The sequence below is a fragment of the Terrapene carolina genome, unplaced genomic scaffold (genome assembly GCF_002925995.2).
Source record: "Terrapene carolina triunguis isolate 2854851 unplaced genomic scaffold, T_m_triunguis-2.0 Scaffold96, whole genome shotgun sequence".
Taxonomy (NCBI): Eukaryota; Metazoa; Chordata; order Testudines; family Emydidae; genus Terrapene; species Terrapene triunguis.
Window position 1 is genome coordinate 38,867,832 of NW_020664447.1, and position 17,997 is coordinate 38,885,828.

At 44.3% G+C, this 17,997-nt stretch overlaps 1 protein-coding gene across 1 annotated transcript; it reads left to right on the forward strand.

The window, feature by feature from the left end:
- Window positions 1–231: 231 nt before the first annotated feature.
- Window positions 232–16,473, forward strand: DNAL1 (dynein axonemal light chain 1). Its single transcript, XM_024197519.2, has 8 exons — window positions 232–268; window positions 3,958–3,996; window positions 8,879–8,988; window positions 10,062–10,117; window positions 12,395–12,450; window positions 13,970–14,096; window positions 14,542–14,688; window positions 16,427–16,473. The coding sequence occupies exons 1-8, from the start codon at window positions 266–268 to the stop codon at window positions 16,471–16,473; spliced, it is 585 nt and encodes a 194-aa protein (XP_024053287.1). The 5' UTR covers window positions 232–265.
- The last annotated feature ends 1,524 nt before the right edge of the window (window positions 16,474–17,997 follow it).

The window sequence follows — 17,997 nt, forward strand, 5'->3', positions numbered from 1 at the left end:
GCCGTGCCGAGTTCGCGAGCGACAGAGACCCCAACCGTGTCCTCCAGTGCACCACTGCGCTCAGCGACACAGCGGCGCTCTGCACAGCAGAAGAGAAGACGAGTGAGCGCAGAGCGGGCGGGAAAGGTCATGTGATTTCCGGGCTACGGACTATCTAGTTGCCATGGTGTCTCTATGATCCCCGGCTCCTCGCCTTTACTGCAGATGAGCATGCGCAGGAGACTAGCGTGCCATAGCAACCGGATCAGCGACAGTAGCAACCGTAATGGTGAGTCTGTTCAAAGGCGAAGCGAGGAGCTGGGGGAGGGGGCGGTGAGGGGCTGGATGGGGCAAGGGGAGAGGCGGGACCTGGCCGGCTGGGGTGGCTGAGGGAGAGAGGAGGTGACTTGGCTGGCGGGGGCAGCGAGGCGGGATTGAGGAGACCTGGTTGGGGTGGGGGGAAAGGAGGAGCTGGGGGACCAAGTGGGCCCTGGCTGTGGGAAGGGAAGGGGAGGGGAAGGGACTTGGGGAGCCTGGCTTGGCCATTGGAGCATATTTCACTGAACGTGGAAATGATGGGCCTGACTCCCAGTTTCTGGACACAGAGAGGAGGCGCTTTGCCCCTCCTGTGTTCTGGGCCCTGCCAGGAGCCCGTCTGGCCCCCAGCATAAGTTAGAGCAGTCTCAGGGTTATTCTAACTTGCTCTCAGCTGCAACAGCATCCTAGACAGTGTTTTGCAGTCCAGAATAGCCAGAGAGCAACTTGCTGTCGCTGTTCCCCCTTTCTCCTTGACAGGCCCCTACAATGGGAGCTGCAAGGGGTGTTGGTGTGGAGTGAACTGCTTGGTAGTAGAGCCAATCCCTGGAGAGGTATAAATGGGCTATAGGGCAACACATAAACTAGCCCACTATCTAGGACCTTGAGGTTATTTCCTGCAATTGAGAACATTTGTTATAAAGAAACAAATAAACAAAAAAAAAGGTTGTGTCTTGGAAAGAGTTATTCCAGGGCTAGATCAGAATAGCGGGAGCAGATGATCTTATTCTTCATTCTGGAGCTGCTTGAGTGCCAGGAATCACCATCATTAAAATGCTGAATTAATAGATGGTTTGAAGACTGTAGTAAATACACAATCTACTTTGACTAGTCTGATTACAGCTCCCTTTCCTATGAAATTCCATGTGGTTTTATTTGACGGAAATGACCAAGAAGAATTAAATGCATAAAAATGAGGATGAAGCCCAGTTATCTATTTTTCCCCTGGGAACATTGCTGTATGTTTTGAAGTTTTGTAAATGTTCTGTAATGATCCCTTGTAAGAAATGATTCCATTGAGGGGGCAGAGCATGGATTATTTAATATTTTTCTGTTATATTTTACCAGTCCTCTGTGTGTGCAGTTTTTTATTTTTTCCTTAGATTATTTGTTGTTGTTCTTGTTCCTGTAAAATCAATGTGAGCTGTCAAGGGTGACATTTTCAGCCCTTGATTATTTGGCATAATCAGTGGTACAGCATTTTGATTACTTGTCTTTCCTTTCGGCAATCTAACCTCCTTTAACCTGAGTCATTCTGGGAAAGCAGCCAGTTTCCAGGTGAAGGATGCCTGGTATTGGGCTGGTTCATGTGAGATTTACAGCAAGGCTAGTTGGTGCACCATGCCTGGGATCAGTGAAGCCTTCCAGTATAAAAAGGCAGGCTATATTGGTATTCTTGTTGGAGTGAATTTGAACCCACTCCAAGAAACCCTGATCTCTGATCTGTGCTACCCAGATGACCTATTTCCCTGCTTCTGGTTTTCATCCTCACCATCAGCATCAAGCCAGGTGTCAACAGTAGGAGAGGCAGGACAGTTAGGGGTGCAAATCTGAAGAAGTCAGGAAAGAAACTGGTCACTATATTTAAATTATATCACATGGATTATTTAAATTTAAATTCAGTCAGTTTTTAGGCTAGAGTATGGGAAAGAAACTGTACTAATCATCTTTTTGTTTAATGGTGAGTGATACAGATCAAGAGTTCATGCTGATTTTATTATTCCTGTCACCTCCTTTTGAACCAGTTATTTAATGTTTATTATTGCAGTAGCATTTGCATGCTGCAATCAAGTTGGGCCCCATGGTGTTAGGACAGATCATGTCCCAAAGAGCTGAAAATCCAAAAGACATGTACTTTTGTTGGCTCATCTGTAGTCCTTCACAGGGATTGATAGAGTTGTGAGATTTAGTGAGGGAAGAAGGGATGCAGTGTTCTTAATTCAAGAATGATTCTCAGCCTTATAATGCTTTTGGTGTTTGATTCAGCTAGTGTGGTGGAACAAATTACCAAATGTCTTTTAGGTGACTGGACATAGATAAAGGCTAGATGGCAGTACCTTAATCTAGATAAGATTGTGTTGATGGTGGAAGGTTGGGGAAGCAACTGGAAGAATTGGTGAGGTTTATATCTACATCCCCAAATGAAGAAACGTGCCTGCCAGTTGAGACACAGGTTCACAAGTTTGGAATTTTGTTAGATTCTGGATCACTTTGACCACTCAGCAGTTTTAGCCATGTGCATGTTCTGTAGTCTGGCAAAAAGCACATGTACTTTCCTTTTGTATCTAGAGCTGCTGTTGTTTGGGCTGTAGCCCATGAAAGCTTATGCTCTAATAAATTTGTTAGTCTCTAAGGTGCCACAAGTACTCCTGTTCTTTTTGTTGTTGTTATTGTTATCATTATTAGTTATTTGTATTACCATAATGCCTAGGAGTCCTAGTAATGACCAGGACCCTGTTGTGCTAGGCTCTGTACAAACACAGAACAAAAAGATGGTCCCTGCCCCAAGGGTCTTACAATCTAACCTTTCTACTATTATACATGCTTTGCCACTTTGAGATTGCACTAGCGTAATATGCTCTACATGGGGGTTACATGATGAGACCATTCAGAAACTAAAGTTAGTGAGAATGGGATGACTCTTGCTGAGTGGAGCATTGGACATAAAGTACATAACACTAGTGTTCTTTGATCTGTTCCGCTACCAGGAAATCTCTCCCTGTGCTGTACTGTACAGTTAAGATCAGCAGAGGTGTTCAAGCTGGAGTCCTCTTGATTTTAAAGTGAGGAAGCAGTTGACAGGTTGTTTTCTCCTCGAGATCCTTGACTCTGAAACATTTCTCCCTCCTTTGTCCTTTAGAGCCTTGATTATTTTTTTTTAACTTTTTGGGGATGCTACAAAATTTCTTTCTTCACTGGCATTAGCGTGGAAGTAGGTAGAGGATTTAGTGGGGTTTTGCAATGGGCCTCGATATGGTGGCTGAGGTATTGCAGTAAGGTATACCAAGTTTCTACTGTTATTGTGGATCAATCCATTAAGTGAATATTGTATGGTAGCTTTCACACTTCTTTTTTAAATTGAACACAGTGTGACTTTCAATGATTTGAGGTGCCTAGAAGCATAGGATAGTTGATGGAGAAATCAAAATAAAATAAGAAAATCCCACAGGCTACACCTGACCCTGTGTAGGAAGGACAAAGTTTTCCTCCGTATGTTTCAAAAAGGCTTAGCAAATTTCCACATGGGGAAATCTCTGTGATAAGCATGATCTGCTAAGGGCATTAAGCCAAATTAATCACTAGTATAACTCCTTTGACTTCAATAGAGATTCACCAGAGATGCAGAGAACTTGGTCCAGTAATCCAAGCCCTGTGCTACCCATGCCTACAGAGAGCAGGCAATATCAAGAAGATGATGTGCTTGGTCTCCCGGGGAAATTGTGCATGTATGTATGTTCAAACTTACTGCACCACCTCTAAAATTGCTGTTGGACGACTCAGTGAATGAAATTAAAAGCAGCTTTTGGAAGGGGGTTCAATTTCTGCTTCTTAGGATCAGTTGTAGGAAGAGAGACCATGGAACTTAAGGGGGAAAAACTAGCTCTGCAATGAACAATTCAGCCAAAAAAAATTATAATGATTCTTCTTTTGATTTGTGTTTAGGCAAAAGCAACAACTATTAAAGAAGCTCTAGCCAGATGGGTAAGTTCAAGAGAAGTATCTGCAGTTGTCTCAGTGGTACTCTGTGGCCTGGATCTCATTTGTAAATAGGATGGCTTCATCCAGTTTGATGAATTCATTACAATAATGTAGAAAAAATAATTTCCTTGAAACTTCTGCCACTAAAAGAAGCTTCATGAAACAATATTATTTTATTAGTATCTCACTGAAATCAATTTCATTTGAACCCCTGTGTGCTATTCTTATTAAATTGTCCTGACCACGAAAGCTCTATTTTAGTGTCTGGCCTAACGCTGTCAGATTGTACATTGACAGAAGATCTGATACTACAAAGAGGTTTTCTCTGCAGGATGTCTTTTGATTTTCTCTGTCTAATTATACCCTGTTCAATCTTGATCACCTAATTAGAGTTTATCCCTAGCACAAATAATCAAGGATGAAATCCTGGCCCCATTGAAGTCAATTGGAGTTTTGCCATTGACATAGTTGAGCCAAGATTTTATCTGAACAGTGCATGAAGAAAAAACTCCCAGAAGTAACTTAAAAAAAAGTCTGAATTCAAAACTAAGTCTCTGTTTAAAATGTTTTAACAATGTAAAGGCTAAAGATGACTTATATCAGTATCATCCATAAATTTTCCCCCATGCATGCAGATCCATTATCCACTCTGCAAAGTTTAAATGAGCAACAAGTTTATTATATATTATTCTTTTTCAATTAGACTTAGTATAGATCTCCATTTTTTGGGATGTGCCTATGGACTAAGTGCCTTCACACTAAGCTAAGAACCCTCTAGAAAGCTCTGTTTGTTGGAGATCGCACAGTAGTGATATCGGACAATGGTGTGGAAAATAGTCCAGAGACCTGATCCAAAATCCATGGGAATTTTTCCACTGACCTCAGTGTGCTTTGAATCATGGCATAGGTGTGACACACATGCTCAATTCCTTCCAGATACTAGAGAAGTTATTTATACTGTTTTACTTTCTAGAACAGTGGTTTTCAAACTTTTTTTCCGACAACCCAGTTGAAGAAAATTGTTGATGCCCACGACCCAACGGAGCTGGGGATGAGGGGTGTGGGAGGGGCTCAGGGCTGGGGCAGAGGGTTGGGGTGCGGGGGTGAGGGCTGCAGGGTGGGGCTGGGAATGAGGGGTTCAGGGTGTGGGTGGGCTCTGGGCTGGGGCAGGGGGTTGGGGTGCAGGAGGGGGTCAGGGCTCTGCGCTGGGGGTGCAAGCTTTGGGGTGGGGCTGGGGATGAGGGGTTTGGGGTGCAGGAAGGGGCTCTGGGTTTTGGGGGGGCTCAGGGCTGGGACAGGGGATTGAGGCCCAGGGTTGGGGCGCAGGCTTACCCTGGAAGCGGCTAGCAGCAGGTCCGGCTCCTAGGCGGAGGCGCGCAAACAGCTCCGCGCGTCTCTCACCTGCAGGCACCGCCCCCTTTAGCAGCCAATGGGAGTGCGGAGCCAGTGCTCGGGGCAGGGACAGCGTGCGGAGTCCCGTGCCCCTCCCCCCCCATGCCTAGGAGCCAGACCTGCTGCTGGCCGCTTCCAGGGCGCTGTGTGGTGTCAGAACAGGTAGGAACTAGCCTGCCTTAACTGGGAAGCAGTGCCAACAGGACTTTTAACGGCCTGGTCGGCGGTGCTCACCAGAGCCGCCGTGACCCAGTGCTTTACATTCCGCGACCCAGTACTGGGTCGCAACCCACAGTTTGAAAATCACTGTTCTAGCAGGTTCAGGGCTTGGTGTGGATTGTATAGGCACAACCCAAGAGTAGGATAATAGAGCTTTGTTACCATGTTTGGATTTTCAGTTCAGGATACTCCTTTTTCTTAACTATTCTTCTCTGTACTCTCAACCTGTATCCTTGGGAGATGTGATAGAATCTGACTGAGTCCCTCCTGGTTTCAACCTGTTTCTCCTTTTACATGCAAGTTTATTTTGTTTACATTATAAACTCTTCAGAACAGGGACACTGTCAAAATAGCTATGTACATGAACATTTTGAGACTGGGCTAACATCACCATAGCAGCAACAGCAGAAACCTTTTACAGCAAACACCCAGCTATAGCAGTAGAAGGGGGGAAAGAGAGACAGCCTGTGTTTTCTCACACCCCAGGACCTGGCATGTGGACCAAGTGGCCAATATACCTTTCTGGAGGCACTCATGGGAGAGGAAACATGCCAGGCTCCCCCCTCCATAAATGCCTACCCAACAGCCCTGGCACATGGCCCAGCATCCCTTTCCAACCTCTCAGGGCACTACATGGGCCTGGAGTTCCCCACAACTCCTGGAGGAGAGTGTGGGGAGAGAGCTGGGCTAGCCTATCCTCCGTCTGCTCCCCAGAACCTACCCCCAAGACCTAGTACTTGGACCCAATGGTCCTCTTTCCTCTAGAATAAATGCCTGCTCCTGCTTCTAATATGTAGTTAGTCCAGTAACTCAAGTGGTGAAGGTCTGTGGTTCAAATTGTGATGCTGATGGCATTTATAACTGCTTGTTGCATGTAATTAAACTTGTTTTTACCTTTTTCCTACCCCCTCCCCACCAAACCCTAGGAAATTACATACAAAAAATTACATTAGAGGGATATTACTTAGGTTGCACAGTCAAGCACTTGAAAGTTAGGAAATACTGTTTTTTATGGTTGCCCACACAGCCTAAATCCAGCCCCCTTCTTCATATGCTTTAAGATAGTCTTTATGAAGTGATCACATACTTTTTTCTCATAAGACCCCTGCCTTATTCAGTGCACAGGATCAGACCTCCCAATAGTCTTGGGTTTCATGGGACCGAAGTTCACTCTAAGCTGCGCAGCCGCGCAGCAGGTTATAAAGGACCGCACAGGCACGCAGCCACAGGGGTGTGGGGAGAGGAGAGAGGTAGGCAGGGAGGGGAGCAAGTTGGGGCGTGCAGGGCTGCCACAGGGAGAGGTGCCGCTCCCTTGGTCCCAGAGCTCCTGCTGGTGGGGAGAAGCACCTCTCTCCAAGAGCTGCTGCCAGTGGGGAGAGGGCTGGGGGGAGTCCTCTGGCCCCAGCCCTGGGGCAGCCTGCACCCCAAACTCCTCATCCCCGGCCCCACCCCTCAGCAGGCACCCCTAGCTGGAGCCCTCACCCCTGCACCCAAACCCTCTGCCCCAGCCCTGAGCCCCCTCTTGCACCCCAGAGCCCTCACCCCCAGCCAGAGCCCTCACCCCCCCCCACCCCAACCCTCTGCCCCAGTCCTGAGCTCGTCCATGCACACTCTGAATCCCCCGGCCCCATCCCCACCACACGTCACCTCCATATTGGTGCACATAACAAAATTCATTCCACACATGGATATAAAAAATTAGAGGAAACATTGCATGGGACTGTCCTGCTTTGACCCCCCAAACTCCCAGTCCTGGTTGAAATCGCTCTTGTCCCATAGGGCTGGCTGGGCTTGGCACCCCTCTCTGGTTTGGGTCATCTGATCCTCCATCTCCATCTACAGTGGGGCAGACAGGCCAAACCTGAGCGCTGCTGCAACCTCAAGCACCAGGGACCATAGGCACCAACTTCTCCTGGTGCCGATAGGTGCTCAACCCAGGCCTCGCCCTAACTCCACCCCAGCCCCGCCCCCATTCCAACCTCTTCCCCAAAGTTCCTGCCCCAACTCCGCCCCCTCCCCGCCCCATTGGACTCCTTCCCCAAATCCCCGCCTCTTCCCCTCCTCCTCCTCTGAGCACGCCACATTCCCGCTCCTCCCCCCTCCCTCCCACAGCTTGTTACACCGTGAAACAGCTGTTTTGCTGCAGCAAGCGCTGTGAGAAGTGGGACGAGGCGCTCTCAGGGGAGGAGGCGGAGGTGAGGTGAGCTGAGGTGGGGAATTTGGCTGCTGCTGGTGCAGAGCACCCACCAATTTTTCCCTGTGGGTACTCCAGCCCTGGAGCACCCACGGACTCGGCGCCTATGCCAAGGACCAGGTCACAACACCAAGAGCAGGGAGCCTAGCACAGGCAGCCCCTTGGGGCAGGAACCACTGCTGCAGGGTGAATGCAGGTCAGGCTCACTCTGCAACACACACCCTGACCCCTCCTCTCCTTCCCCCCGGGGCAGCACCAGTTCTATGTTAGCCATTTCAAATGTTGGGAGATACGCGAGGTGGAAGCAGAAGGAAGCAGAATTAAGTCTACATAAGCATTCATAAATCTGGCATTTCCTAATTTTTGAGTGCTTAACTGCAATGTAAATAATATTCTTTTAACGTTGGGGGTCTTTTGTTTAATTCTTTTAGTACCAAAAGTGAATGTTCCTCAGTTTACTGTTTTACCAATTTCGTCTATGCTTTGAGACTTACTGATTTCAGATTGTGATTTGAGGCTTTTGTGCCTTACACTTAAATCTTTTGGTAGCTGATTTATCAGTGATCTGGAAACATGCATTCAGGGTTGGGATTAGGGTGCCAGAACTATGAGGAGCCCAGATCAATACAATTTAAGTCTGACTTTCCCTGAAACTGACCTTTAGGGATGTAGTGGAAAGTAGTGCTACTGTTAGGTATATACTTTTGCTGTGCCTGGCTCCTAATTCAGACTGAAATGAATAGGTGTAAAGGGCAGAGAGGAAAAAGAAATGCTAAGGGAAACAACTGAGTTTGCTGGAGACTTGAATCCTGAATCTGATCCAGGGCTGTATTTTTTTTTTTAAATACATGCATTGATAAGCATTTTAATATCCTGGAAATAAGCAAGTCTTCTCTTTCTTCTTTTCCTTTAAATTAAATGTGTGTGTGTGTGTGTAATTCAGATGAACAACAACAAACAAGATTTCAAACCCTTTTTCTTCTGTTTTCTTGAAGATTAGGGATAATTTTTATAACCAGTGCAGATTCCAATCAGTGTCTCATTTTTTTGCCCTTTCTTTTCCTTCTTTGTTTTCCTCAGGAGGAAAAAAACGGCCAGAAGGCATCGGAGGCCAAGGAGGTGAAACTATATGCCCAAGTTCCTCCTGTAGAGAAGATGGATGCATCTCTGTCCACACTTGTTAACTGCGAGTAAGTTCTGTTAAACAAACAAACAAACAAACAAACCTGGAAATAGTCAATTTTTAATCATTGCTTCTGGTTTTTTGAAGTCTAGGCTTTCTCTCCCCCTACATCTACCTCTAGATGTGAACAAAATATCTCTTCAGTCCAACACCACTCCTTTCTCCTAAGCTCTGTTCTTTCTCCCATAGAAACATACAGATGCTCTTCTGCTTAGTAATATCATTGCCACTTACTTGAGAAGACAGAACCTAGTTCTCTCAGACATTAACGCAAACTCAGCGTTAATACCAGTCCATTGAATGGCTGGTAGATGGCATTGAAGTGAATAATTTCTGTCCCATGTCTGAAGTCCACCAGGCTGTGGATGAGCGTGTGGTCCCTTTAGAGACTCCTGCACTGTTGTGGCTGCATAACCTCTTTGTGTGAAATTGTGAGCCAAAGTCTACACCACCACATCCAGATGCTCAGGCTTTCTCTAGGAACTGCTGTTCAGAAATAAAAGTCTTGAGGTTCAATCTCATATGGTAATAGTACCGAAATTAATTTGCTGCAGTATTACTTTCTTAACAGCATAATGACTGACTGGTCCTGAGGTCCTGGGTCTCCACAGGACTAGAAATCCTAGTATTAGGGCCTAGAGCATCCATGACAGCTCATAGTGCTGCTGTTCCTGGCATTGCTCTTGACCAAAATATCTCCAAGAGAAACACTGTAATGTTAGCTCCATCTGAATTAGGAAAGAGAAGGACAAAATAGAGCTAATTGGTAGTGTCAGAAAGAAAAGTTTGGGAAATATTGTAACCTGTCTTTGGTTTGAGCCAGGCACACAAAGGAGGATGCCACACATATGTTATAAAATTGGTGGTGGAATCCCAAAAAAGTGAAATTTAAATCTTACAGAGATGCGTGATTTGAGGAGAACAGGACTGTGCATGTATCCAGTGGTTTACTACATAATAAGAGAAGAGTAAAATGTGATTTCATTCTAACAAAATGTTATTTGTAAGAGGGCCTTCTTCTGATTCAGTGATTCCTGTTGCACTGTTAATATAAGCTGTTAATTATTCTTGCTTTTAAAGGAAGTTGTCTCTGTCTACAAACTGCATCGAAAAAATCGCCAACCTGAACGGCCTAAGTAAGTGATATGTCAATGACTGATTGTGTTTATATTCCAGCTGCTTGGATTAGATATGTTCCATAGCTTGTGACACATGGCCAACTATTGACATCCTGTTCTGATATCACCTTCCATTCCCCCGCTTCCAAAAAAATAAATAAATAAAGGGGACTCACCAAGAAGGTGGGAGACTTTGGTTCCAGTCCCCATTTCACATCAAGCAAAATGGGAATTTGAACCCACATCTTCGTTGAGTGCTTTAACCAATGGGCCATTGGCTATAAGGAGGCACTGTTGCCTCCATTTTCCTTAAGAAAGTGCTGACCTGGCTGAGGCACCTAACTCTATGAGAGAGTTCAGGACTGTAAATTCTGAGTGGTGGGGAGATGCCTCCCTCCAGCCTGGACTTATGTGCCTAGCTCCCTTTGAGGGATGAGGCTTAGGCCAGGTTGAATCATTTAATTGTGTTTTACTTAATGTCAGTATTACATTGGGGAAAATCTTGCTTCCTGCAAAGTTTGGGATTTCTGAGTACAAGAGTATTTAAGGAGTAATATTTTCCCCAATTGGACATCATTTCAGGTAACATCAGTTCACCAATTTTATATTTTAAGGTTTATAATAACTGAACAGATACTCAAAAGGCCAATGTTACGTGCTTTTGGAAAAGTATCCATAGTTTCTAATCATGGTTTCAAAGAACATGAGGATAATTTGGCTAGATCAGAGGTAGGCAACCTATGGCACGTGTGCCGAAGGCGGCACGTGAGCTGATTTTCAGTGGCACTCACACTGCCCAGGTCCTGGCCACCAGTCCGGGGAGCTCTGCATTTTAATTTAATTTTAAATGAAGCTTCTTAAACATTTTTAAAACCTTATTTACTTTACATACAACAATAGTTTAGTTATATATTATAGACTTATAGAAAGAGACCTTCCAAAAACATTAAAATGTATTACTGGCACGTGAAACTTTAAATTAGAGTGAATAAATGAAGACTCGGCACACCACTTCTGAAAGGTTGCCGACCCCTGGGCTAGATCAAGAGTCTTTTTCCAGGGGATGGGGAGTTTGGGAAATTCAAGGTAACATGGTTCCAATAGGCTTCAGGTTTACTGTATTTTGAGTGGCATTTACTTTTTCCCTTCCAAAGACGTCACCTAACTATCTTTTGACATTACACCCTATTGTATTCTTCGCACAAGAAAGTAATATGTCCAGGACTTGCATAGATCCTGGGATTTCATTAACAATTCCAGTTGCACCTGAATTTCTTCATGAAAGCCCATCTATTTCCCCTTCTCTTTCATCTCCTGTATATAGGTCTTCTGTCATCACAACCTTCCTTTACTTACAGGTGTGGCTGGCCAGGACAGGTCACTGTTGACCAACTCAAAGCCCATCCCAGCCACTCTAAACAGCTGATGTGCTTTCTCTGCAGCACCCATTGGTTCTTGAGTGGAATATTCATTTGCCTCATCATTAAATAGTACATACTGTATTTCTCATTATTGTGCAAACAGGAGAAAAACAAGATCATTAGGTAATTAATGCCTAGTTCAAATGCACACGGTGAGAAAGGGCTTGAAATAGCCATGGAAACTACTGATTAGAGGTTAACCTAACTAGACATTATAGAATGATTTTGTGCATGCATATATCTGGAAGAACAGCTGGAAATGAAGTTTCACAAAAAAGAGTCTTTGTGATAGCTTCAGATGTTCTGGCACATCACAAGAACAATTCATGGCTGAACAGGTATAGGCAATTTGAAAATAAATCTCATCAGAGTGTCTGTATTGCTACTAGAATCTCACGGGCCAAAATAGTTGACCTCTTTCTAATCAGACACTGGTTGCTATAAAGTAACACCAGGTATTGCCTCCTATTCAGGAATTGAGTCTGCCTCCTTAGTATTGGTCCCAATCCCTCCTGGTCTGGGAAGTAAGATCAGGACCAAAAATTTAATCTTGCTTCACGCACATGAGCACTAGAACACCAGAATGGCAGCCTGTTTTGTTCAATCCCTACCTGGACTGGATGTGAACAGGCAGCCTACAGATGAAAAACTTTCTAATACCCATACTTGAGCCATCAACTCCACCCATTCATTACAATCTATATATAGAACAGTATGTAGTTTGCTTCTGATATGTCATTCTTCCTTAATATAGCCTGTTCAGAATATAAACCTCTAGTTTGTGGTATGCAGTATGTTGTCAGATTTCCAACAGCTCTTTACATTTTAAGCACCAGTCATTTGTTAATAAGAAGCTCTTCTCCCTCCATTGCAGAAAACTTGCGGATTCTTTCATTGGGGAGAAACAACATAAAGAATCTGAATGGGCTGGTACGTCCCTTTTTGTAGTTTACATTTATTAAAATTAGCAATGAAGTGCTACATAATTCTTGCATCAAGGCATAGGGGAAGAGTGTTTTACCTACTCTTGCATCTCTCTTCACATAATTCAACCTTAATGCCTAACCATTTATTTTGTTTTCTTCTGCTGCCATCTTTGCACCTTCCTACATGTTGCTCATGATGCTTGGAGCAGTCTCCCATTTCCCTTGTGCCAGTCAACCACCCTCTCTTCACTGAAATCTCTCCTTCAAATGCCCTCCCTCTTTACAGACTTTAAATGCTAATCCATCAAATAAAACATTTAAATCCCCCAATAAGCTTAAGAGGAACATTTTTCTTTTCAAATATGCATTATCTGCTACCCTTATTGTCTCACTCAGCCAACTTTCCCAGACTCCTTTGCTATTGCTTTTGTTGTTTTTCTAACCTGGGATATGATCTTGTAAGGCCTTCCACACACAATTCCCATAACATGAGATTCTGCACACTAGAGCGGGCTCTTAGATTGTAAGATCCATTGGTAAAAAATGCAGATTCTCTGTCTATGTAAAGCATCATAAACTCCAGTGGCATTATATGAATTATAACTTCTACTCCCTTTGCTTATATGAATCTCATCTCCCGCCAGAAGGTGCTTTTAGTATTGTGGTCAATCACCGCACACATTGGCCTGCCTATAAACCACATTGTGACTCTCTACCCACCCATCAGAGGGGTGATTGGCACACTGAACAATGGAATAAAAGGCATGTGGCAGAGAGGCAAGGGTAGAAATATATATAACAAGGCAAAGATCTAGAGGAGAGGAAGCAGATCAGGGTCAATTTTATTACCTTTGTGTTAAGATGTCTGTATAATTAAAAGCAAAGAAATAAAGGAAAGAGTTTGTTCTTCAAGAGCTTCTGTGCATTTCTGCTTGCAGGATATGGCTTTTCCAGGCAGTTCCTCCACTCAACACCAGGGCTGCTGTATCCCACAGGTGTGAATGCACAGAGACGACTCTGAAGGAACAACAGTTATGGTTGTTTCTTTCTCCTCTTGCTGGAGGATTGCTGAGGATAGAAAGTGAAATTTGAAACCTGCAGCTATAAGCATGCACTTGTCTGAAACTATACAATCCCTTATATTACATACTAAACCCTCTAAAACAATTGATGAACTGCAGTCGTCTAGCACTGTAGAACTCACGGCATGCAGCTAAAATAGCTCCTTTCTCTCCATATGCCTTGAGTAGAACTCTGCTCAGATGTTCAATATATCTTGCTCGTGTCTTAATTTATTTTTCTAAACAAGCTGAGAGATGTATTTCAAAACTTGGGATTTTCTTTCCTTGAAGTTTTGTCATCCAGAATTAGGAACCTGCTTAAAAGAAAACAAGGAATATTGAAAGATATGGTTTGGTTTGTTGTGTGACATAGCATCTGGAGGGGAGAAAGGGAGCAGAGATAATCTGGGAAATATAGGAAGACTTACTCTCACTTTTCTGAGAGGTGTTATCATTTTCCAGGAGGCAGTTGGAGATACATTAGAGGAACTGTGGATCTCATACAACTTAATTGAGAAGCTGAAGGGCATCCATGTCATGAAGAAGCTGAAGATTCTCTATATGTCCAATAATTTGGTGAAAGATTGGGGTAAGCCTAGGCTCCTAGTTTCTCTTCTGAAGTTTCTTACTGAGTATGGTGAGTGTGCATCAGCTGAGACAGCTTGGGTCAAAGTGAGGAAACTGGCTCCTAAGGTTCTGAGTGGGCAAGTTTAGCATGGAGACTGCAGAGATGAACAAGCTGTTCAGATTACCTGCTCATACAAGAGAATGTAAAAAATATTGAGAAAGTCTGTTTATTCAACTTCTGTGTCATGTGGGGTTTGTTCTTTGAACTATGTATCTGACTCATTGCTTTTATCATCTATCACCTGCATTCTTCATCCTGGTACCCAATTCGTACCCAATAAATCCATATCCTTCCTCACCTAAAAACATCCTGGCTGTGTCTGTGCAGGTATTGAAAGGCAGCCTTGGTGCAGATGTGCTTTTTGTGTTCCACAGTCTATTTCTAACATCATCTTTTGTGATTGCAGCAGAGTTTGTGAGACTGGCAGACTTGCCATTACTGGAGGATCTGGTGTTTGTGGGCAATCCACTGGAAGAGAAATACTCTGCCGATCAGCAGAGCAGCTGGGTCGAGGAAGCAACCAAACGAGTGACCAGGCTGAAAAAACTAGATGGTGAGCTTTAAGCAGCAGCTGGGTGGCATTTATTATACAAGATCTTTTGCTTAGTGTAATGAGAACAGTAGGGTATTGGCTCAGCACCTCAAAAGTACAACTGTGAGATCTGGAGGAGGGGTGGGAACCAACTCAATGAGCAGCATTCTTCCTTTCAACACTTACTCTACTATGTGTTCACCTCTGCACAAGCAAAATTGTTCAGCCATAGCCTCAACTTCTTCTGAGAGTGGATTTTCGAGTGTTTGAAAGAGGGTGAGTGCTGTGGAGCTCCTCTGAATTGGCTTCAGCCTTCAAAGTGACTTCATTTACCACAAAGCCTATTTCAAATTAGACCTGTCACTTTGCATCACTAGCACTTCAGAGAGGGTCTTGCTCTGATGTGTTGAACTAGTATCCAGTCAAAGTACTCATAACAGCATAACTTAGAGGTGAACTGAAATGTGTTTTGATTTTTTGATAGACAATATTCGTTAAGATTTTAAATCTCTTGTGGAATTCACATGTTGACTTAATGATGAGACCCCAGTAATGTAAGTGGATTTATCTCCTAACACCCATGTTCAGGATTCTGGGTTTTCCCACAAGAGATGGTGAGAGGGAAAACACCTAGATCGTAGCAACGCGGTATGTTCTTTACCTTGATTCTAGGGCTAGGGATATCATCAGCTCTTTCAGGGGAGACCCAGAATTCCAAGCTCTTGTCCTGGCAGGTAATAAAAGGGGAAATGATTTTCAAATATTGTGTTTTGTTTTTAAGCTTATTTAAAATTTTATGTTAATGGCTGATGATCATAAATCTTTCTGGTATTTATTTAAAAAGCAGCTCACTTCTCCTTTAAGGCAAATCTAAAGAGCTTCTCTGTTTGAATGGCTTCTAAAGAATGGAGAGTAGTTTGGATAATAGTGGACAGCAAGTGGGAGAAGTGGGCAGGGTGGGTAGCAGCTGGGAAGTGAGTGGTGAAAGCAGCAGTAGGAGAGGCAGGCAGGCAAATGAGTGAAGAATACAGTATCAGTGTTGGGAGCAGAGGATGAGAAGTCAGAGCCTGAATTATTGAAGAGGTGGGAGGAAAGAGGACACTGAGACAAGGCCAGAGAGAAATGTTGATATGAAGGATGGGCTGGAGCAACAGGTGCTGTGTGAGATGAGTAGACAGCTGAATAGAGAAGCTGGTATGAGGCATGTATTTGTATGATCAAAGGGGTAACCCTTGTTTACATAACGACACTAGTGCACTGTTAGAGTGGCACACACCAAGGTTTAAGAGTTAATCAGTGTTCCTCATACCCTGTCAGCACGAGATCATGTACCTCCAAGAAGAAGGTGTGCAGCTCTCCTCTTGGGGTGGCTGCATTGTGGTGTCTCAACACAAACACTGTGCTTTCTCCAATGACCCAGCCGGGCAGAACGCTGACCATTCATTATTGGTAGGCCATTCTTTAATATACTGTAGTCCCTGCTACTCAAGAAATGGGAGCAACAGCATAGAAGAGAGCTCTTAAGCTGAGGCCTGGGGTAGTGAAGGGAGAACCAACAGTTCGAATCAGGAAGGGAGGGGGATATTCAGACGCATGGGAAGCTTGATTCGTTGTCTTCAGTTAAAAAGCAGTGGCAAAAGGCTGTTTTGCTCGTGGCGGCTTAAACTTGTTCTTGCTTCTCCTCTGCACTCCTAGTTGACTAGCATTAGTGGGCACTGCATCAGCGATTCTTAGCAGACGTTTTCTCTCTCTCTTTTAGGTGTCCCAGTTATTAAACAAGAAGAAGGTGAAGAAGGAGAAAACTAACACAACTCTTTCTTGTGTGGTATTATATTATTTAAGTTTCTTCAGAGCAATTCAGCACACAAAGCTTTTGTATAAATGTTTGTTTCAAAGAAAATCTATGGACAATTTTTTTTTTAACTAACTCATCTCCATACTCTCCTTTCCTCACCCAAAGAGTTAATTACCAAAACATGGGGACACTAACTTTGTACATTTCATGTGCTCTTCTGTGAGGACTATTGAAAGTGAGATTGTCTGTCTGATTAATGTAATGAGAGACCTTAACTAAAACTACATACTGATTTTTATCCCGATTAGTGATGATTGTAGATCTGTCTTTCTGGTTATGATAGAACCGTTTTTCTTGTTAACCGTGCAGCTGAACTTTTTTTTTTTTTTTTAATCATTTGAAACATGGAGACCAGAACAACAGTGTTTTGTTTTACACACTCTTTGCAGGCTAGGCTTTTTGTTATTTTTTAATACTGTCACAGGTAGAAACAGTTACTAACTGTAACTGGTTCTTCGAGATATGATGCAGATGTGTGTGCGCACTCAGCACGGAGCCTTTTGCCTAGCAGTACCTGTAGAGGGGCAGCATTTGCGTCTTGTGGCTGTGGGCCCTCCCCATGCTATATGAGGCAGGGCCACCCCGACCCCCCTCAGTTCCTTCGCACCAAAAGCCTATGAGAGGAGACTCCGATGCAGAGGGAATAGAGGGTGGGTCGTAGAATACACGCCTGCATCACATCTCGAAGAACCACAGTTACAGTAAGTAATCATTTCTTCTTCTTCAAATGGATGCAGACATGTATTCTGCTTTGGTGACTTCTAAGCAAGCACCTCAATCTGGAACCGGGACTTGGAGTCTACTGCAGTAGGGATTGTTTTTAAATCTTCCGCCCTTCTGAGGCCTTTGTTCCCTTTGGAAGATGCAGTAGTAACATAATGGTCCATAAATGTATGTGTGGACAACCACGTGGCCACCCTGCAAATGTCCACTATGGAAATGTCACTGAGGAACGCTATGGACAGCACTTGCACCTTAATGGAGTGAGCCTGTATCTGCGGAAGAGGTGTAGCCGAAGCTATCTCATACTCAGTCTTGATACAGCATGTTATCCATCTAGAGATGGTCTGTGTAGAGACCACTTGCCCCTTCATGAAGGCTGCATGTGACATGAACAGGCGAGGTGAAGTATGTACCGGTGGTCCTGTCGAGATAAAAGGCTAGACATCGCCTGACATCCAGAGAATGGAGATGCAGTTCTTCTGGGGAAGAGTGCGACTTAGGAAAAAACACAGACCGTGAGAAGGAGCTGAGGGGGGTTGGGCGGCGCCACCTCATATAGTCAGGGGAGGGGCCACAGCCACAAGGTGCATGCACTGTCCCTCTACAAGTACTGCTAGGCAGAAGTCTCTGGTCCAGCGTGCTAGGCACACACACACCAAAGTGGAATACACGTCTGCATTTACTCAAAGAAGAATCACTACCCCTCAACACTTCAAGAACATGTGAGGCTGTCTTTTCTGCCCTTCAGAGCT